This window comes from Pteropus vampyrus, unplaced genomic scaffold, assembly GCF_000151845.1.
Source record: "Pteropus vampyrus isolate Shadow unplaced genomic scaffold, Pvam_2.0 Scaffold44, whole genome shotgun sequence".
Classification (NCBI taxonomy): domain Eukaryota; kingdom Metazoa; phylum Chordata; class Mammalia; order Chiroptera; family Pteropodidae; genus Pteropus; species Pteropus vampyrus.
The window spans coordinates 8,606,109-8,628,300 of record NW_011888825.1 but is presented as its reverse complement, the minus strand read 5'-3'; the positions used below and the strand labels follow the sequence as shown (position 1 = coordinate 8,628,300).

Sequence of the window (22,192 nt, the reverse complement as noted above, 5' to 3'; positions counted from 1 at the left end):
ACCCCGCACAGTCACAGCTGTACTCACTGTCACTGGGAGAGTCACTGACGTCAACTCCACTTTGCTCAGGTGCCCACAGAACACTGAGCTCACGACATAGATCATGAAGTATAGCACCTGGAAGGTGATGGCCAGAGTCAAGGATGCCACTCAGCCCTGCCTCAGCCTGCCAGCCCCCACCAACCCTGAAGCTCCCACCCATCACAGCTCCAGCCCCACATATACGCCAATGACCTGCAAAGAACACTCTCAGCCATCAGGCAAATTGCCCACACCAGAGAAAACAAGTATGTGTCTGAGGGTGACAGAGCAGCCAGAGCTGGAAGTCAGGAGACCAGAGTGCTGCTCCTTTTGCACCATCATTAACCATGAGCTGCATGAACCTCTGGACTCCAGTTTCCTTGCCCGAAAGTGCAGGAATGCACAAGAGGCACAGAGCCTGGAACTCAGAGCTTAATGCAAGCTTTTGATGTTGTTATGATAATATAACATATTCTCATATTATCAAAAAAGAAGTGGAATAAAATCCAACAAAATCTTGGTAATGGCTACCTATGTACAGGTGGTTGGGATTAGAGATGAAATTTCTTTCTTCCTTATAACTTTTGTTTTGTCTGAAACTTTTACAGGGAGCAATTTGCTCAACAAAGCTGTCACTAGTTTTTGTGGTCAGAAAAAAATGCATCTAAAGCCATTTTCCTTGTGAAAATAAAATGGACAGAGAGCCCCTTCTTCCTCTGCAAACGCCTCTTTGGGGAGACCTGCAGGCTCCTGCATCGATGGATCTCACTTGTCATTGTGGGATCTCTCAACCCAGCCTTTGGGTTTATCTGCTCTGCCCTCGTTGAAGGAGGGCACACCTGTTCCTGCTGAGCATAGCCAGGCCCCACTGCCACCCCTGGCACTGTCCAAGAACAGCTGTCCTGCTGTCACCTGCTCTGAGCAACAGCCTCTGTACAGCCTGGACATGATCAACATGGCAGTTTCTGGGGAAGGGTATGAGCAGCCCCTGGCACATCTCATGTTGTTACTGGACAGCAGGTAGACCCCAGACTCACCGGCCCCCCACCCCGCCTCCTTACCAGGGGTCTGGAGAGAACAAAGAGCTCCCGTGCCTCAGCCCTGAAGCCAACAGGGACCAGCCTGAGGAGGGCAGGGCAGCAGCCCCCTTTGTCCAGGGGAACTGTGTCCTGGAGGTTGTCCATTGCAAGCCCAGGGCACTCGCTGGCCACCCTGCACGCCTGAGTACTCCCTCAGGCAGCCTGAACGAGGGCAGAGCAGATAAAGACTTCTGCCCTCGTGGTGAGGGGGCTCGGGCCTGCCCAGAACCCCTACAGGGAAGAAGGACCCAAAGCTACAAAGTCCTGGGAAGGGTAGGAGGTGGGATGAGGGGGGTGGGGAGCAGAGAGTCATTGTAAGCCCCCCAACATATCCTAGGGTTAAGGCAGTTTCCAACCAAAAAGGGGAGCCTCCCTGGGTATCTAGTTCCCCACTCCTGGCAGTCTCATGGTGCCATGAGGCATTTGGAGCATGCCGGGCAAGGCCCAGCAACTGTGCGGCAAGGAAGCAGGGAACTGACCTAGGCAAACTCAGTGGCCCAAGAACCTTGAGGGCATCTCAGGCTCCCCACTTACCACAGACCGGCTGCTGCGAATGTCAGCACAGAGCTAGCCCAAGATGTCCTCTCCAGCTGCAAGTCCTGGAGCACCAGGAGAGCCCCCTGTGGGGTTGGCCTGGTCCTCCGGCCCTGCCCTCAGGTGACTGCCTGGGGTCCTGCCAGATACTGTTGGTGCTGGGGCCTCTGTTAACTTGGTTACTTGTTAATTCTGTTAACTCTATACTTGGTTACACTTCACCAGCCTTTTCCTTTTGGCCTTCCTGATGTCCTTCCTGAGCCATGCACCCTGCCAGGCCAGGGAGCCAACGTCCCTATCTCTGACCCTTCCTCACTGCCCCATGACTGCAAAACACCCAGTTCTCCACTGAGGAAGGTGGAGACTCTGGCCTTCTGGTCCCTCAGCTCCACATATATCTTCAGGTGAAAGAACAGCTGGGCAGGACCAAACTGTTTGTCTCCTGCCTGTCCCCAGGCCTTCTGTTGAGCAATGACCAACATCTGCAAAATGCCCGAGATCTGCAAAAACCCTTCCAACTACTGCCTCTTAGATTTGGCACCTCCTTCTCTCTGCCTCCACCCCAATACCTCTTCCCTCCATCCTTCACCCTTTCCTGCTTTCCTCTCCCCCTTGTCCCAAAAGGCTTCACTGGGCACCTTCCCCCATAGAAATACCTAGGGCTCAGTCCTGACAGGATGTCAAGTCACTCCCAGCTCTGATGTAAGGGGAGAGACAGAACCAGCTTGCAAAGCCTCAGCAGTGATACCTGAAGAGTGCAAGACTCCTGAAGAGCAGAAGTTGGTGGGGGCACTTCTGGCTGGGGAAAAGTTCGAAAGAATTAAAAAGGAATATTATTTAGCACTAGAAAGAAATGAACTATCAAGCCATGAAAAGACATAGAGGAGCCTTAAATGTAGTTTGCAAAATGAAAGAGCCCAGTCTGAAAAAGCTAATACTGTATGATTCCAACTATATGACATTATGGAAAAGGAAAAACTATGGAGACAGAAAAAAGATTAGTAATTGCCAGAGGTTTAGGGGGGTGAAGGGGTGAGTTGGTGGAGCACAGAGGATTTTTAGGGCAGTTAAATTATTTCTGTGATATTATAATGGTGGATACATGTCATTATACATTTGTCAAAACCTATAGAATATACAACACCGAGAGTGAACCCTAATATAAACTATGGACTTTAGTTAATAATATATATCAATATTAGTTCATCAGTTTTAACAAATGTACCATCCTAATGCTAAATGTTAATAGGGGAAGCTGGAGGGTGGACAGTAAGGAGGCACATATAATAGGCACTCTCTAAACTTTCTGTACAATTTTCCTAAAAACCAAAAACTGCTCTAAAAAATAAACTCTATTAAATATGGTAGACAACATAATAATAATAGGTAACATTTATTTAAATTTATAAGAAAAATTTCTTCCCTCTTGCACATTTAGTTTAAGAATGAAGAGGTAGCATCGTTCACAGTACCCAAAGAGTGGAGACAATTGAAGTGTCCATCAACTGATGAAAAGATGAACAAAGTGTGGTATGTCCAACAATGGAATAGTCTTGGGACATAAAGAGGAATGAAGTACTGCTAGGTACTTCAATACGAATGAACCTTGAAAAATATTAAGCTAAGTGAAAGGAGTCCATCACAAAAAGAGCACATATTATATAATTCCACTTATATGAAATGTCCAGAATAAGAAAACCCGTAAAGACAGAAAGTAGATTGGTGATTTCCAGGGGCCAAGGGAATGGGGGTAAGTGAGAATGACAGCTAAGAGATATGAGGCTTCTTTTAGGGGTGACGAAAATGCTCTAAAATTGATTGTGGTGATGGTTGCACATGTCTGTGAATATATTAAAAGTCATTGAATTGTATACTTGAAAAGACTGAATTGTATGATATGTAAATGATAGCTCAATAATGCTATTAAAAAGCTATTGAAAATGGTGTGTACATTGCATGGGCGGGGGGCGGTGCTGTGATAAGCTCTGTACCTCTAGGAAAATGCCCGGCGCTTACTATCCCAGCCTGGTCTCCCGGTTTGTGGCAGAACCCATAGAGGACTGTGTCAGGGAAGGTTCCAGACCCAGTAGGTGAGGCGGGGTGGGGTGGTTATCTGCATGCCCAGTGCAGAACCCAAGGCTCTGAGAGATTGTGTGAACAAGGCGAAGTCCCTCGCTGGGGCCAAGCTGAGCTTGATTCAAACCCAGGTCTGGTTGATGCCACTGGGACCAACAGGTGTGCTGGGGGTCCTGAAGGATGGAGAGAAAGCAGGTGAGCTATGCCAGGCCAGCTAACCAGGAGCCAAGGACCAGGAGGGGATGCAGTGGAGTGCAGTGAGCAAGGAGGCACTGCCTTGGCAGAAGGCACCTGGAATGCCAGCCCCAGGCTTTTGATGTTCCTGCAGCCATTGAAGTACCACTGTGGGTTTCTGAGCATGGAAGTTTGAGTCCTCCAACTGCCAGGGCAAGCGATTCCTACTAGGGAGAGGGTAGAGAGGGGAGACTAGCACTGGGCTGGCACTAGGCTTCCAGGAGGCAAACAGAAAAGAAGGAGGGGAATGGAGAGAGGGCCTTTCATTTCCTTCCCTCAGGCCAGGATCATCATTTCCTTCCCCAATATTTTAGTCCTTAGTGGGCAGTGGTAGTGGCGGGAATCCAGGTTTCCCTTTTGTCTCTTACTCACCTGGTCCTTATTTTAAAATATCCATCATTTCCGAATCGAAACAGGTACCAAGGGAAGTTGTTTATTTTTCCTGCCTTAGCTAAACAAGCCCCACAAGATGTCCTGTGAACCTGCAGGAGGACATTCATTGACAAGCACATTTTTTCTTGAGTACCTCTGTAACAGAGTGAAATGCTTGGCCTCTCTGACTTCATCTTATTCAAACCTGCTTTGTTCTCATGGCCTTCAGGTTAATAGCTTCTTGCGTATGGCCATGCTTTTTGTTAGAGGAATTCTGCTTGCAGATTAAGTTTTACAAAAACAGTCCCTACCAGAAAGTGTCTCTACCTAGGAGATAAGGAAAGTATGTATTGTTTATCAAAGATTTGCAGAACCTCATGACTAGACTCACATCAACTAAGGTCAACAGACTAAGTACAATCTTCCTCGGACCCCTGGGGGCATCCAGATGTCTGCGGTTGTCAATCACCTCTTGCTCCTCCCATTTTCTCCTTCTTTTGACATAAAAAGCCTGAACCCTGTACTTTCTTAAGATGAATTTGAGGCACCACTAAATCTCCCATCTTCTCAGTTGGTGCCTTCTCAATCAAAAAACCTTTCCTTACTCTAAAATCCGATATTTTGAGTTTTGACCTTTCAAAGCATCAGCTAACGTGCCAGGGACTGTTTTGAGAAGCTGCATTGGATGAAATGAAAGCATCTTCCTAGGGGCAAGACCCCATGTTCTGAAGAAGGGGACGTGGGAGTTTGGTGGGGGGCAAACCCTGTGATGGGGGAAAGGTCATTAGATTTTTGGTATCCTGAGGGACCTGAAGGGGGACAGCCAGGAGGCTGTGGTGGAGGTGGTGGCAGTTCCTCATCAATAAGGGGCTGGGTGCTCAAGCCTATAAACCTCTCCCTCGTACCCTACAACATCCTTCCCCACCAGAGCCTGTCTCCTCTGCCCCAGAGCACCCCTTCAGTGCAAATTTCAAGATGTATAGAAGCCAGGGCTGAGATTTCAGCATCCACATCTGAGAGGTATACTGAGGCGCTGGAACAGGGGGCCATCACCTGCATCTGCTTCCTCTGGATTCCCACCAGGAGACGACACTGAAGCTGGACCTCTCCGAGCACCACTCTGTGTAGGGTTGGGCCGCAGGCAAGTAGCAGGGCTTCCATGGCATTCTTCCACAGAACCACTTTAGCCACAAGACAATGTAGGGATTTTGATATCATGATAGAAAACAAAAGAAACAATTCTCTTCTTAGCTGCAGGACAATGTCTTCCTCAGCTTTGTCCTAAGTGTTGGAGGGTAAAGGTAGCACATTGTCAGAAAGTACTACAATTTAAGAGAAAAAAAAAAAGAGAGAGAAAAGCTAGCTTGTTAATTTCTGGATTTCAACATAAGAAAATGTGTCGTGAGATTGGAAAACAGTGACTCTAGCCTTAGAAACCAAAACAGCCTTCTTGTGTGCATGTGGCTGTGGCCTGCCCTCTGTGTGACAGGCATTCTCAGCACTCAGTCCATCCGCCTAGGAATGGCCTGTGTCCTGAGTAAGTCACCTCAATTAACCCTCACAGTTACCATGCACTGTAATTGGAGCTTGGACATAGGGCAAGGTCAGTTTAGTCCTTTCTGGCTGACCTTGAGATTTTCATACTCAAATCTCTTTACCTTCTTCTCACTCCAATTTCTAGAGTAATCTCCCAAAGATGCCACAATCATCTCCCTGGGAATTTTCATTGGTTCTCTATTACTACAAAATTGTCATAAGTACTCTTTACTTAGTTTCTTTTTACTTTGTAGAAGACGAATCCTTATCCACTTGCTTTCTACTCCCAAGCAGTACGCTATGCTCCTGTGAGGAAAAGCTCACTGCCAGCTCTGCTCACCACCTGTTTCATGCTGTTACTCTGCCTCACCTATGCACAGCTTCATTCTTCCACCTCCTCCCCTTCCCCTTGACCTTCTGTCCCCACTGCTGCCTCCTCACATAGGGCATCTGTGTCTCTGGTCTCCCTGATGCCTGGCTGGCATCATTCCAACCCATTCTTCAGAAGGCTACCTGCATTATTGCCCTCAAAAAGAAGGTGGGACTCACTGTCAGCAGCTGGAGAGGAGAAACTGAGAATAGCCCTCCCAGGCTGCAAGTCACGGCACATCTAGTGTTCGCTTTATCAAAGAGAGGGAGTCTGTGCTAAACTTGTCTTTTTATTTTGTATTTTTGACACTTTGATACCTGGGGGCCTTGCTGACCTAGAAAGGACTACCCTTCCCAGGGCTAACTAATTCTTAGCGATACAAACAATTCTGCCTGTAAATAATAGCCAACGACTCTGTACCATTCAGATGCAAACCAACCAACCATTCACAACCCACCATGGATTCTCAGACTCAGGCCACTATCCATCTGCCCTAACCACCCCAGAACCAGGTACTAGACATCTAGGACAACCGCTACGCCCCAGAGCCGCCTGAAATTATTCCAACTGGCCAGTGCTTACCTTGCCTCATCTGTTCCTTTCCCAGAAAGTACAGCAAAGGTTCTTGCCCACATTTCTCCTCCTAACTGATCCTGGTGCTTCCCCATGTGGCTTCCTGAGGTATAATGTGCCTCCTCCTCTTGAGAACTTTGTATAAGAAACTACCTTCTCCGTGGCAGTTGTCTCCTGATCTATTGGCCTTGCCTTACCTGAATAATAATAAAACCTGCATTTTAAAACAGTTCAAAAAAAGGGGGAGAAAAACTTCATTACTCAGAAACCAAGAACTTGGGATGACCAGAGTCTAGGCAGCCATCCCCACCTATGTGTCAGTCTAAGTTGTATTATCAGCCTACATTCAAGGACTTGCTCACCAAGGCATCCTGGGCAGAGTGAGAGGCAAATTATGGTGTGTAATGCATTGTGGAAGGTGTGCCCTCCATGAAAAAATGCATCGTAGGTGGGGACAGAATCAAAATCCAAGTGACCGAACATACTGGAGAATATAGGCTTTATGTATTATATTGGTGCAGGAAATCAGAGATCCATATAGTAGGATGATTCTCCCTCTAGAAAACAGAGTACACATGAGAATCACCCAGGAAATTTTTTTTTTTAAATTTCTGATGTGGGGCCTGGTCATCTGCATTTGTAAAGCATTCCCTGGGTGCTTCCAATAATCAGCCAGGACTGGGAACTTAGCAGCTCAACGATGCCTGAGCTCTGGGTCAGTTGGCCATCTGCACTCCCCTCGGCTTTTCCTTCATGACTGTAAGATGACTGCAGCAGCCCCAGGCATCTTATCCCCCCACGACAACATCCATACTCAAAACTCTGTCTTAAACCCCTTTTGGGAACAAGATAACTATCTCAGAAGTTCCCCAACCAACTACCTCTAATATCACACCCACCCATACTTAAGTCCATCTCCAGAGGATGGTATTACTAAATATGGGGTTGAACCAGAAGTTCTAACCCTTGACTTCACTTTAGAATCACCTGGAAAGCTTTTATAAAAAAAAATACCACTACCCAGGCCCCGCTCAGATGTTCTGATTTAATTACTCTGAGGAGGGCCCAGACAGCTATTTCTTTTGCTTTTTTCTTTAACTTCTTATTGAAGTCTAACATTCGTACAGAAAAGCACACATATAATATGTATACAGCTCCATGAATTTTTATAAATTAAATGCACCTGAATAACCAGCAGCCAGATCAAGAAACAGAATTTTATTAGTCTCCTCTAAGTCCCCTGGTGTCTCCTTTCATTCACTCTCTCCCACCAAGGATAGCTACTATCTTGATTTTTAGCACCATGGAATTCTTCTGCCAGCATTCATTTAGACCTCCCCAGGAAATTTTCCCATGTGCAGCCAAGGTCGAGAATTACTGGCCTAGACACAGTCACTCTGGGGCTGGGTGAATATATATTGCTGCCATAGCCAACCTGAAATAGTTTTCTTGGTAAAGATGAAGCGTTAGGTGGCACCATGCTCAATGGTTACTTCTTAAATTAATAGATGCATGTCCTGACTCAGATTCTCCTAGTCCTGTCCCATTGGGCAGGGACCTCCTGAGCCTAGCCTACTGTTGGTTCTCTCCATTAACCCTATTCGTCCCTAGAGATTGCCCTTCCAGATTGCTGTGGGGCTGTTAGGGCTCAGTGACTTGATAGCTGCCCTCACTCCCAATCTGGCCAGCCCCTCTCCTGATTAGAGGATTTGGAAGGCACATAGTGGGCTGGGAGATCTCGGCTCCCATGAAGGCTTAACCCGGGGGAGCTCATGGACAGCTGCTTATGCTGCTGGGGGCACCCCTCAGGGACTTCCTCGGCCTTGACAGACAGGGGCTATCTAGCGACCCGCAAGCCCAGCCAGGGAGAAAAAGCTGAGAGTTTAAGAACCCAGCTGCAGGGATCCCTCCCAAGCATTAACCCCAAGGCTTTTTCCCACTGTCTGTCAGCAGGGCAGGTGGGGAGTGGCTAGCCTGAAACTAGGGGCTTTCTGAGGTCAAAGCAAGGTTGAGCCAGCGCACCTGCTTTAGGCAATGGAGCAAACAGGAAACCAGAGCCCTGGCTCCAGACAGGGGCAGGAAGGAAATAAATCTGCCTTTATTTAAAAACAAGCCATAATTCAGACCAGCTTTGTGTGCAGATGACCCAGATTACCAAGGTTCAGGGACCCACCGGGTTACATAGCCTCCTGGAGCCACCAGCCTGGTCAGGCTGGCCAGGTAGGGGCAATACATAGATCCACCCCACTCCTTTTGAACCCCACCCTGAGGAGCTGCCTGGGGTTTCCCACCTTGTCAGCACCAGAAGACCAGGCAGGCCCTGCCCACAGCACCCAGAAGGCGTGGTCCAATGCGCCTCGTGATCACCTCTCCATCACTAGTTGAACCAATGAGAGTCTCTCTATCAGGACTTTGTGGTTGGGCATGGGAGAGAGGATCAGTGAGAAGAAGGTGGATGAGGATGGAGACTGTAGTTCTGGGAACATGGAGCTTGGCAGGCCCGGGCAAATTGTATGTAATCCCAAACTAAATGGGACTCTGGAGGAATGACGTATCAGAGGCAATTTGGAAGGTGAAGAGAGAAGAGCAGACCCCAGTGAGAGGAAGAGATGGGGGACCCTGTAGCCCTCAGAAAGAAGGGCCACAATATCATTCATTCAGTCATTTGCTTTTCTCAGTCTTTCCGTTTCTGGATACTACATGACTTGGCTGTTCCTTTTCCCTAAGAGATAATGCTCCTTCCTTACAACTTCATTTTTTTTTTTTTTTGAGATGTTCTGAGTGGAGGTCTGTTCTTGCAACCTCATGACCCCTGACTATGTGGGCCTGTCAGGGGGTCCGCACTTCCAGCTCTCTCCCCAGCCCCAGTCTCTGTGTCTTCACGTTGGCCACACCAAACAAACCCTGTCCTTGCTGCCCTTCACATGAGTCTTGCTTGGAAGAGGGACTGCCTAGCACCAAGGGCGAAGGATGCTTTCAGACCACCTAGCAAAACCTTCCTGACCAGTCAGATCATTTGCCAGCCTGGGGTATGATCACAGTAGTTTTCCTCATACCTGCACCCCTTTCATGAGGCAGTTTGTTGAACCCAACTGTTTGCTCAGGGAGTGTTAAACCAATTAAACTACTTCATTAGCTTGAAGTAGTTCTAATACTTCAGCAACCTACTTAAGCAAACCAAAACCTAAACCTGTAAATGCCTCAAGGTTAAGAAATCAAAACCTGAGACAACCAATCACAAACAACCAACTAGGCATTTCCAAATAAGGCAAAGGCTTGAGCTATAGGCAAACAAAAATTTCCTTCCTTTGCTTCTGCCTCTTCTCTTTAGAAGTCTGCCTTCTAGCTCCTGTCAGTAGAGTGCTCCTAATCACTTCCAGTTTGGTGCTGCCTGATTCGAACAGATTTTTGCTCAAATAAACTCTTACAATTTTTAATATGCCTCAGTTTATCTTTTAATAGGAGAGAAGAAATATATAATTTAAGCTCAGTTAAAGTAGACTAGGGTTACATTCTGATTCTGCCACTTTCAAGTCCCTTATTCTCTTTAGCTTGTTCTTCCTTTGTAATAAAATCTGACATAGAATTGCCATATGACTCAGCAATTCCACCTCTGGGTACATACCCAGAAGAGTTGAAAGCGGGAACTCAAACAGATATCTGTACACCCATGTTCATAGCAGCATTATTCACAATAGCCAAAAGGTGGAGGCAACCCAAAAGTCCATGGGTAGATGAAGGGATAAATATAATGTATATACATCTAGTGGAATATTATTCATTCTTAAAAAAGAAGGAAACTCTGACATGTACCACACAACATGTAAACAATGCAAACATTAAAAACACTATGTTAAGTGAAATAAGCCAGTCACAAAAGGACAAATACTGTATGATTCCACTTACATGAGGTACTTATATGACAGCCCTAGAATAGTTAAATTCATAGAAACAGAAAGTAGAATGGTGGTTGTCAAGGGCTGGTGGGAGGGGGAGTGGAAATGTTTGCTTAATGAGTATAGAGTTTTGGTTTTTGCAACATGAAAAGAGTTCTGGAGATTGCACAACAATGTGAATGTATTTAACACTACTGAACTTTAAAATATTTAAGATGATTAATTTTTAATATTAAATATTAATATTTAAGATGATTAAAAACTGTGTATTTTACCACAGTTTAAAAAATCTCACAGAAAGAATTGATATAAGAAGTAAATGAGTTAACACATACAGAAGTACCTGGAACAGAGTAGACATTTAACAGATGTTAGAGGTCTCTTTTCTTTCTTTCTTTCTTAAATTCTTGACTCCTGATGTTTTAAAGATACAGACTAGATGAGAACAATTCATAAATAGCCCAGACTTTACCTTTATGTTATGTTCGCAGTTAACACTGCAGAAGCTCTTGGGTTTCTTAAGTAAGTTAAATCATCCTCATAACAAATTTTGTTGCATAACAAATCTTTTTGAAGAAGGAGAAGAAAGAGAAAGAGGAAGAGGAGGAGAAGACTCAAGAAAACTTGAGCATGGCTCGTGGCATTTTCATCCTGGCAGATTTTCTGTAGAATATGTTTGTGTGGAGTGTGGGAATGTATGTGTTGGTGTAATGGTGGTATATGTAGGTAGAGGTGTCTCTCCATTAGTATTAGACACATTATTCCATTAGATTTTATACCAACCTTTTCTGGTAGATAGAAATGCTAATCTCCACTTTATGAATGAGAGAACCAAATCAGAAAAATTAAGTACTGATCAAATAAAGTGGCAGAGCCAGAATATAAGGCTGGGTCTGTACCGCCTCCAAAGTACATGTTCTTTCTACTCCATCTAGGGTGATAAAGAGCTTTTCTCCAGCCTACCAGCTCTGCTTCATTGGGCCTGTTGCCTTATACTGCTAGACTGTGAGCCTCACACAATTCAGCAGAAAAGAGTGCTTAATCAGTTCTCAATATCTGCCAAGGGCATGGGATAGAGGAGTGACAGCGTGTGTGTGCCGCCATTGCCTCTCTGACCTACAGCATACTGAGCACAAGTATGGAGCAGAAATAGGAAGAAAAACTTTTTTTCTGTCTCTCTAGCAACTGCTGGCCTATTCTCTGAAAAAGGCCTCAGCATTGGAATGCTCAAGCAGGCCAAATCACCCCTCCTTCCAGGGCATCTAACTGGGGCCAGGTCGTCTCTGGTCTCAGCCTTTTGCCTTCCCAAGATAGAAAAACTGTTACTGCAGTTTCTACCAGTCCCCAACCCTATAACCTCCTACCAGGCAGACAAGCTTCTGGGAACAGAGAGCTGTTTTTGTCTTTCTTACGTACAACAGTTAATAGCACAAACATTTATTTCCCAGAAGGTCACATGAGGACTTGTAAGCTCATCTCTGGCCCTGGCTCAAATGGAAGATGTTCTATGAATGCAAAGCCCTGGGACCAGGACTGGGCCACATTTCCAGGATGCACAGGAAGTTATTCAGGAACCTTGGCACTTGCAAGCACCATTGTCATGTGAGGGAACAAAGGGTGTGAGCTTGCTCCCCATCTCTTCATTTAGAAGCTTGAGTCAAACCACACAGGTGATAACATCTTCCCCCAAACCCCTGTGCACCCTTCCTACCCAGCCTGCTGTGCCTCTTTCTATTCTTGCTTTGCTAAGAGGCTAAGGCCTACCCAAAGTGTTGACAGAAGCCAAGAGTGAGCTCCTGGCTCACTTAGTATCTGGCAGAGTGAAGGGCTGCCATTAGAGCAGAGAACTTCATTGCCCGGCAGGAAATCAGAGGTGGAGGGCCCAGTCCTATAATGAGCACATTAGAAGATGCACATCCAGGAGCACATGGCTTCTCCCAGGCACTCTGGGTTCTAGGTCTCACAGAAAAGAGAGTGCTGACTGAGAGACTGCCAGTGCTGCCTGTCCTGCTAAACCTGACTCTGAGCCTGGATAGCTGCTTTGCATGTGGTTGGGTTGCCTGCCCAAACGATCTCTGTTGCCTTTAGGAGTTAAGCAGCACAGGCCACACTCAACTGCTATTTTCAAAATTTTGTATAAACAAAGCAAAGGTGCAGCTTACATAACTAACACCCCCAGCTGGAGAGTCATCAGCTGGCATGGCTGATTGGTCATCAGGAGGGTAGCATGTCCACGGAGTCTGGCGCCAACGTTGGGCCTTGGTTGTCTATGGGCATAGCTGGGTCTCTCTCTCAAGCCATTTGTCCTATACTTTCTGCAAACTCTTCACTCAGCAAGTGATCTCTGAGGCCTATTTCAGAGTAAGGGGCCTAACGGCAGACTTGGAGAACTGTAGAACCAGAAGAAGGAAATATCACTAATTAGTCCTTGAAAAGACACCATGCCAAGTGCTTTATCTGCATTATCTCTTTTAATTCTCACACTAATCCTAGGAGGTAAGCATTGCTATTGTAACTACTTGAAGATCAAAGAAACAGACTCAAATGGGCTGAACAACTGGCCCTTAGTTCAGAGTTGCAAAAGGTAAACTGACTCTCAGCATCCATTTCCACTTCCTGCTAGCAGCTTTCTGTGTGGCCATGGCTAAACACTAGATTTCCAAGACTCCCCTGTAGCCAGGGTTCTAGGTGAGAATTAAGTTCTGTCTATATAGATGCACTTTTCAGGATTTGACTGGTTGGGCTGATAAGGAAGGGCATGAACACGTGATAGTTTTTGTAGCAGCCATCATGTGTCCAGTCACCAATTTGGTTAGGGTCAAGAGGCAGTTATGGTGGCAGAGCCATTTCCCAATCCACAGCAGTGAGTTCCAGAGGTCACTTCTGATTCTTCAGGCAAAAGAAGGTAACTCTCCTGAGGGGCAGTTATCATGCATCCTGGGAGCCATTCTCTGATTTTGAGAGATCTAATTCCCTTTATTGACTCTCTTTCTGTTGATAATACCTGCAGTGGTTCCTATTTCCTGTTCTTACCTGGCTGATACGGTCTTAGAGCAAATAAGAGACAAAGCTGGGGCCAACACCAGGGGTTCCTGCCTCCAGAGTCTCTCTGCCTGTTGGTTCACAGTACTCAGGCATGAGCAAGTTGATGTGCATGGGTGTTTAGAATCAGGAGGCCCAGCTGACAGCTGCTTGCAGGAGTAGGGAGGGAACACCAGGACAGAGGAACTGCTGGGAAGCATGGGCAAAGTCTCAGGTAGGGGAACAAGCCAGCCTTGCTTGGGAGATACTGGAACAAGGAGTGGACCGAAAGAGAAGAGGAAGAGAGATGGACACCAGCTGAAGGGAGGGGAAGGAGGTTGGAGTCAGTCCTGGCAAAAATGGTTGATTTTCTCCATCCATTAGGATGTTTCCAAATGTAAATAACTTAAAACACACTTCAAATGTTTGTTTGTTTTTTAAGTGAGGGAGGACAATTTATCATGTCACATAGTCATATATAACAAAAAGTCCAAAGATAGAGTAACTCTAGTGACTCAATAGTATCTTTGAGGAGTCAAGTTGTTTCCATTTTTCTGCCATACCATTCTCAGTAGGTCTGCTTATCCTCCGGCGGAGGGGGGCCGGGCGGGGTTGGGGAGGCTGTCCTCATGGTCACAAGATTGCTGCACTATTCCAAGTGTCACATCCAGGCATACCGTCCTCTAAGAAGAGGAGTCACCCTTTCTTGTGCTTCTATTTTCATTCTGGAAGGAACCTTTTCCAGAGTCCTCCAGCAGACCTCTCCTCAGACCCTATTGCCCACAACTAGGTCATACACTCAACTTTAACTAATCACTGTCCGGGAAAACATACTTCACTACTGGCTTATGCCAGGGCTCTCAACCTTGGCTGTATACTAAAATCACTTGGAGAACTTTTTAAAAAATTATTAATGCAAGGCTCCATCCTGAAACATAGAATCAAAAGTTCAGGATCCATGATGATAATGTGTCAATGTAGGTTCAACAATTGTAACAAATGAACCACTTTGGTGGGGGATGTCCACAGTGGGGGAGGTTGTGCATGTGGAGGGAACAGGAGGTATACGGCAAATCTCTGTATTTTCAACTCAATTTTGCTGTGAACCTAAAACCACAATAAGAAATAAAGTTCAATTTTAAAAAATTAAGCTTGGGATCCTAGGCATTTGTATTTTTTTAAAGTTCCTAAAGTTATTATAATATTCCAGATGCCACAAGGCTTGAGGACCTATTGATTTAGACTATGTGGGACTTATCTCTGAGCTGGGGACAAAGTCACCTCTCCTTGAAGTGAATATCTAAATAAAATGGGGATTCTATTAGCAAGGAGGGAGGGGATGAACTTTGCATAGGCAATAATGCCTCTGCTACATTCACCAGAATCCACATGGTCAGTCCAAGACAGTCTAGGTAATTCCAGAGGATTTCTGAGAAAGTGGGAAGGTCAAAGAAGGGGCTGTTCTGCTGTTGGCCTGAAGGCAATGCTCATGCTGGCCCACAGAAGAGGCAGGGCAAGAGAACCTCAGAGGCAGAGGTGGGGTCAGGAGTCCACAATTAGCATCTGCCCTCTGTCCAGACTTTTGGAGTGTGAGGTAGTGGATTTCCCATTGTTTTACCTTTAGAGATGACCAGGGACCAAGAGTAAAGTCCTGGTGGTGGTGTGAAGGACCCCGGAGATGGTAAGAGGAGGCCTGGGATGGCAGCAGTCCCAATCTGGTAGAAAGAGGGACAAGAGTCACTGTAGGTCAGAGTTAGATCTCAGAGACCTATAACATTGGGGGCATGATGAACCTTTCCCTCAGTCAGCTCTTCAGCTGGTCATCTCTAAATGCTAGCAGATTCTTTAATATCTGCATAGCCTACTCTTTTTTTCAGGTTTTTATTTTTTTTTTGGTCTGTTTATCATGTGTTTATTGCCTGTCTTTGTCCATCTGAGAGACATTTGCTGCTCAAAAAATAACAATATTCTACATTTCTCAGCACCCTTTCAACTGTGAGTGGTTCTGGCCAATGGGATGTGAGTAAAGATGATCTGTATGTAACTTCCCAGACTTCCCATCCCCTGCTAGGGTGAACCCCAAAGGTATGTGTTGAGATAGTGGAGACTCCATCAGCAGTGGTTTCTGACTGACTTTGTGGAGCACAGCCTACCAACCTCCTGTTGTGTTAACCACAGACATTTTGAGGTTAACTCTTATCCTGACTAAGCCACTCCAGTCAAATGTTAGTTTCTTGAAAATACAGACCTTGTTTATTTCTTTCACCACCATTCCCAGCATCTGAAACAGTCCACTCAATAAATATTTGTTGAATGAACAAATGAGTGAAGAAAATCTTCTCATTTGTTATATAATAAGAATCAAAGTTTATAATTTGGAAGGAACTATGACTACAATAGATAGTGTTGTGTTTTCTTTATTGTTTTTTGTTGTCGTTTTATTTTGCCTTTAATTTGAGAATCTAAACACAAGAAGCAACTGGAAAACAGAACTGAAGAATGATTTACTAAGGTTGTGGCTACTGGGTCATCCATTGGCAAGTCACAGGTGCCCTTTTGGGCACTCTGTCCAGATATGGATGGTGATGAGCAACCCAGAAATGTCACATGCTTTTGCTTGGTAACATACAAGTTGTGATGAGTCTTGGACATTTATGTTTTGGACAATGTCAATTGTTTAGAAAGGTTGACTCATAATTGTGCAAATATTTTTTCCAGCTTATTCCTTTATTAAAAAAAAAAGGAGAAAGGAGAAAGGAAAACAAGAGATTGAATCATGGTGTTGTGTTGGGGCAAGATCAACGTTTTTTTCAACTGTTTTATTTTGAGTTAAAATGCAGATTAGAAATAGATTAGTCCAGAACAGGCCAGGTTTGGGATATATGAATAAAACAGTTATATAGTAATTGTAATACTATATTATAGTATATAGTTATAGAAAAAATATAGTATTAGAGAAAGAAAGAGGAGGAGTAGATTTGAAGAAAAGAAGGAGAAGGAGAGAGATGACCATGTGCTCCAATTTTTCCCTCTGGAAAAACTCAGATCAGGTCTTTGGAAACCCTGAGCCATCTCTTCTCCAGCTGAGTATTTCTGGTTCTCTCAACAGCTCCTCATGCAAAGGTTTTGAGGAGCCCTCAACATGTTACTGCAAGTGACATTTCCATGGTGTCAGGAAAGAGCAGATGCTTTAGAGACTCAGCACTTATGACTGGTGCAGTGAGTCCAAGTGACATTACTTCCTGAACCTTAATTTCCTAATCTGTAAATGGGTTTACAACCCTTACTGAAGGGCTGTTAGCAGGTGAGAGTGAAGGAGAGAAGGAGGGGCAGGCAATGCTTACTCCTTCCTCCCACCCCTGGCCTGGGGGTGGCTCCACTCTCATTCATCAGAGCAATGACTGTGGGGCCTTATCTCTGGGAGGACAAGAGACACATTGTGTCTGATCAGGATGTTGTCCTTATTAATATGGTTTAAACTTCAAGGCTGTTTTACCCCACAGTTGGATCATGTGAGCTTGCAGTCATCTAAAATAAGGTAATTTCAGAAGAGAAGATGGCTGGAATGGGAGGGGATTCAGAGCAACGAAACACTAATAATGCCACTTACATTCATTTACTTAAATATTTATTGAGTCCCTACTGTGTGCTAGTCACTGTTCTAGCCTCTAGGGATTGAGAATGAATACAAAAGACAGAAGTTAGTGCTTGTATTTTCATGGAGGGAGACAGTCAATCAACGAGATAAAAACAGATTATAATAAGTCTTTTGGAGGAAACAAAACAGTGTGACACATAGTGAATGGGGAAAGGACCGGGGAGATGAGGCTTGAGCTGAGACAGGTGTGATGAGAAGGTGTGATGAAAAGATCTAGGAGAGGGTTCTAAGCCCTGGGGAAAAGAAAGATTTGTGGGTGGCTGGCTAACTGTGTTGAATGGGGACTTTGAGGTCTGGGCTGAAGTAAGAGAGTAGGGCAGGGTTTGGATCATACAGCACCTTGCTAGACAATTTGTGGACTTGAGAATTTCTTCTAAGTGCAGCAGGAGGCTACGGAGGATAGTGTTGGGGAAGTATAATTAAATTAAAAATTTTCCAACTCAGAAAACCTCTCTAAAAAGGAAGTAGAGAAAGAAAACACTTTTATTATTGAATAGGCATGCAACCAGAATGTGATGTACAACAGGGGAGACCTGCGAAGAGACTGCAAAGACAAAGAAATCTCATCCCTGTATAGAACCAGGCAGTATACATATTCTCAAGATAAAGGCTAACTAGTCCTTCAGTAAGTAGACTCAACAACATCATTTGTCACACATAGTTCGTCTTAACTTTATTTGGTAATCAAGAAGACTATCCATGTTAGCTAATTGGCTTTATCTAGAGAAAAACAAACTTTCAGCTTTATGACAGGAGCTGGGTTCTGCAACTTGGAGCAAGTCTCCGCCGAGTACTGCTCCTACCTTTTCATAGGAGAGAAGGGAAACTTTCTCCCTTGAAGTCTGCCTTTCAAATAGATGGCTCCTTGGTCCTTGAGAAAGACATTTCTGGCATTTAAAGCTAACTAGAGGCTTATTTGCTCTCTAAAAAGATTTACAGATGATTGAAGAGACGGAAAAAGAATATACAAGCACAAATTTTCTAAAGTAACTGCTCTAAATAAAGGGAAGGGAGAGAGAGCCTTTCCTTTATTTTTAACTGAGGGTATTAAGACTCATTTTTCATTATTTGTCCTTACAGTGGCATGATCTGATTTTTTTTTTTTTTTTTTAGGAGTATTGTCTGGATGCTCAATAAACTAAAGGGAAGTAAGAATAAACTAAAGGGAAGTAAGAGCAGAAGAAAAAAGACCACTCAGGAAACTTTTGATAGTGCTGAGCTTAGGGAAGTGGTGGTAAAAATGCAGAGCAGGATATACTGGCGGGAGAGTTGGAGACACGCCTCTGGAGGCTTGCTGAGGTCTTGGCCCTGAAGGAAACCAGAGAGTCAAGATGCCTCCTAGGTTTTGGCTTGAGCAGTTTTATGGAGGGTGATGCCACAATGGGAATAAATGACTTAGAGGGGAAAATCAAGAGTTCTGTTTCGTGTATGTTAGGATTAAATTCTATTAATAATCCAAGTTCATGTATCAAGTAGACAGGTGGATAAATGAGTCAAGGCTCAGGGCTATGGCCAGAGACTTTAATTTGGTAGGAGAAACTGGTGAGGTAGGAGAACTGAAGTGTGTGGTCCCAGGAACCCAGAGATGAGGGAGAGAGTGTTGGAAGGAGGGGTGACCAGGCAGGAGTGTTGGAGGGGCAGACATGGCAATAATACTACTGGGTCTGCCCACATTGGGCTTGGTGGTGCCTGGACAAGAGTGGTTTCAGGCAGGCTTGTGGTCAAAGTCACAACTAAACTACAGAACAGCCATCTTTGGTAGTTGCCTGGAGTCTGGCTGAACAGAAATCCTACATTAGGGGACACACAGAAGAAGCCATGTCGAGACAGAGACATGAAACAGGCATGTTCCAGAACCATGCGTGGTGGTTGAGAATTAATTGAGAGAAATATCCTGGCTGCGAAGGTACTTCTGGAGGCCCCAAACTGGGCTCCCCAGGTCAGGGTTCCGGTGCCATGAAGAGAAGTCCCCACACTTCTGACTGTAAAAAATAGCAGAGATTGTGGCTGGTTAAGATGAAGGGCCGAGGAAGTCTCAGACTTTCCTCTTATGGGCCCATGCAAAGTCTTACCACTGATGGACTCACTCATTCTGAGCTCCAGAGCTGAGGCAGTAATTTGAGAGGCGCCAGGCACATATGAGGAGAAACTGAGTTGTCGGGCTTTGGTACAAGAGATGGAGGGGTAGCTTTCTCCCAGACAAAGGGAGTTGCTTCTTTGTTGAGTTCTCTCCCTATCCAGCCTGCATACCCAGGTAGCCACCATATCTGAGTCTCTATCATGATGCAAAACTAACACTGGTTTCCCCACCCTAGTGAGCCCCTGAGACCTTCCCCTCCCAATTTGCAGGCCTATCCAAGTCACTTTCAGTAGATTTTCCATACAAATGGCCTGTCTTGGCTCATGCTACAGACTTTCCTAAAATCTCTCAAAATTTCACAAAGCCTAAACAAGCAGCATCTGGCTTCGGCGTGCCCCATACCTCTTGCTACGACATGCCCCATACTTCTTAGTTTGAAGCTTGGCCTCTTGAGGCACTTCCAAGCCCAGCAAGGGTGGTAGCTATCTGTGGATTGCTTGGTGGCTCATGCCAGGTGGCTCAGGCAGGGCACAGTGTGCAGCTAAACTTGGTCTGCAACAGGGCCCCTCACTGGAGGCCTCAGCCTGCATATCTAGTGGCCAGCTTTGGTCTGAGCCAGAGCACCACTCAGAGTCACATCTGAGGACAACACACCCAAAGAGTAGACAGGGCAGGCACTAGAGCCCCACTAAAGCAAATCTTGTTCTGTAGGGTCAGTCCTTGCACAACAGCTCCTTCACTGGTCATGGCAGTCATCATGACCAATCATAGAAACAAACGCAAGTAAGCAGTCAAAATGAGAAGACAAAGAAACAAGTACCAAATGAAAAAACAGAACAAAGCTCCAGAAAAATAACTAAACAAAATGGAGACAAACAATCTACCAGATGCAGAGTTCAAAACACTTGTTATAAGGCTGTTCAATTAACTTAGGGGAAGAGTAGAAGAACTCAGTGAGAACTTTAACAAAGAAGTAGAAAACACAAAAAAAGAACTAGTCAGAAATGAAAACTACAATAACGGAAATGAAGAATATCTGAGGTGGAATTAACAGCAGATTAAATGAAGCAGAGGATCGAATCAGCAATTTAGAAGATGAAGTAACAGAAAACACCCATTCAGAACAGCAACAAGAAAAAAGAATCCAAAAAAATGAGGATAGTTTAAGGGGCCTCTGGGACAACATCAAGCATACCAACATTTGCATCATAGGGATACTAGAAGGAGAAAAGAGAGAGCAAGGAATTGAAAACCTCTTTGAAGAAATAATGACTGAAAACATCCCTAACCTGGTGAAAGAAATAGACATACAAGCCCAGGAAATGCAGAGAGTCCCAAACAAGATGAACCCAAGAGGACCACACCAAGACACATCATAATTAAAATGTCAAAGGTTAAAGACAGAGAGAGAATCTAAAAGCAGCAAGAGAAAAGGAATTAACTACAAGGGAGCTCCCATAAGATTGTCAGCTGATTTCTCAGCAGAAATTTGCAGACCAGAGGGGATCGGCAGGAAATACTCAAAGTGATGAAAAGCAAGGACCTACAACCAAGATTACTCTACCAAGCAAAGCTATCATTTAGAATCGAAGGAAAGATAAAGAGCTTATCAGACAAGAAAAAGTTAAAGGATATAACACTACAAGTTTTTGTTTGTATTATATATAAAAATACTGTAGAATCATCTTGATTTAGCCATTTAAATGTTTCCATATCATAAAATGAGAGATGGGTTAGACAAAGTGATTAATATGAAGCATATTTGAAATGGGTCTCTTAATTTGACAATTTTATACAAAAATTAAGTATTGTGAAAAGTATGTTTTGTTATTTATTCTAGCTGATAATTAAGAGTGTAAATTAAAAAAAAAAAAAAGAGCTAAAGGAGTTCATCATCACCAAGCCAGTATAAGAAATGTTAGAGAGACATCTTTAAGAAGAAAAAGAAGAAAAGATTAAAAAATATAAAGAATAATTTATAAAGCCACCAGATGGAATCTGCAAAGGTCAGAAACATGGCAGAGTGAGAGATGTTCCCAGATCTCTCCCCTTGAAACAACAATAAGCTGAATATCTAAAACTCATCAAAAAACATCCAAACTGCACACCAGCATGTCTGAGAGTAGGATCTGCATATAAGAGCTACCACAGGTCAGAACCCCGGGTGTTGGGAGGTAGACTGGGAGAAACAAAGAAGCTGCCTCTTGCAGCTAGAACTCCATGTAAAGGTAGGGGGAGGGGAGAAGGTGTGGTGAGTTCCTGAACAGCCCTGCCTGGGAGAGCTGTGAGCTCTACATGGCTTGAGGCAGGGCCCAGTCATCAGGGCAGAGGGCAGAGAGCAGAGAAGGGACAGCAGAGAAATAATAGTTGATTTTTACCAGTCACGGTTGCAAAACCGAGGCTGAGCCGCAGCCCTCATCCCCCAAGCCAGAAGGCGACTCCCCCTCCCTGCTGTACCCTCCAAGACTGAACACTGTGGAGCCCCAGGGGAATCTGAGCAAACGCTATCAAAACTGTCACTAACACTAACAGGGACTGAGACTATGGGTAGCGAGTGTGATTAAACATCTATAAGAAAAAAAAAAAAAGGTGTCTACAGCCATGCCACCCTGAACATGCGCTATCTCGTCTGATCTCAGAAGCTAAGCAGGGTCAGGCTGGTTAGTACTTGGATGGGAGACCACCTAGGAATACCAGGTGCTATAGGCATTATATATAAAAATAAATGGAGGAGAAAAGCCT

General features: G+C 44.8%; 1 protein-coding gene and 1 pseudogene across 1 annotated transcript in view; one reads left to right on the top strand and one right to left on the bottom strand.

Annotated features, from left to right (window-relative positions):
* Window positions 1-1,205, bottom strand: part of LOC105291381 (multidrug and toxin extrusion protein 2-like) — a 40,703-nt gene extending 39,498 nt beyond the window's left edge. Inside the window, 2 exon segments of the mRNA XM_023529855.1 lie at window positions 28-156; window positions 1,083-1,205. Of these exon segments, the coding sequence (XP_023385623.1) occupies window positions 28-156; window positions 1,083-1,205 (252 nt within the window).
* A 20,836-nt stretch (window positions 1,206-22,041) lies between these two features.
* Window positions 22,042-22,159, top strand: LOC111738871 (annotated as a pseudogene).
* The last annotated feature ends 33 nt before the right edge of the window (window positions 22,160-22,192 follow it).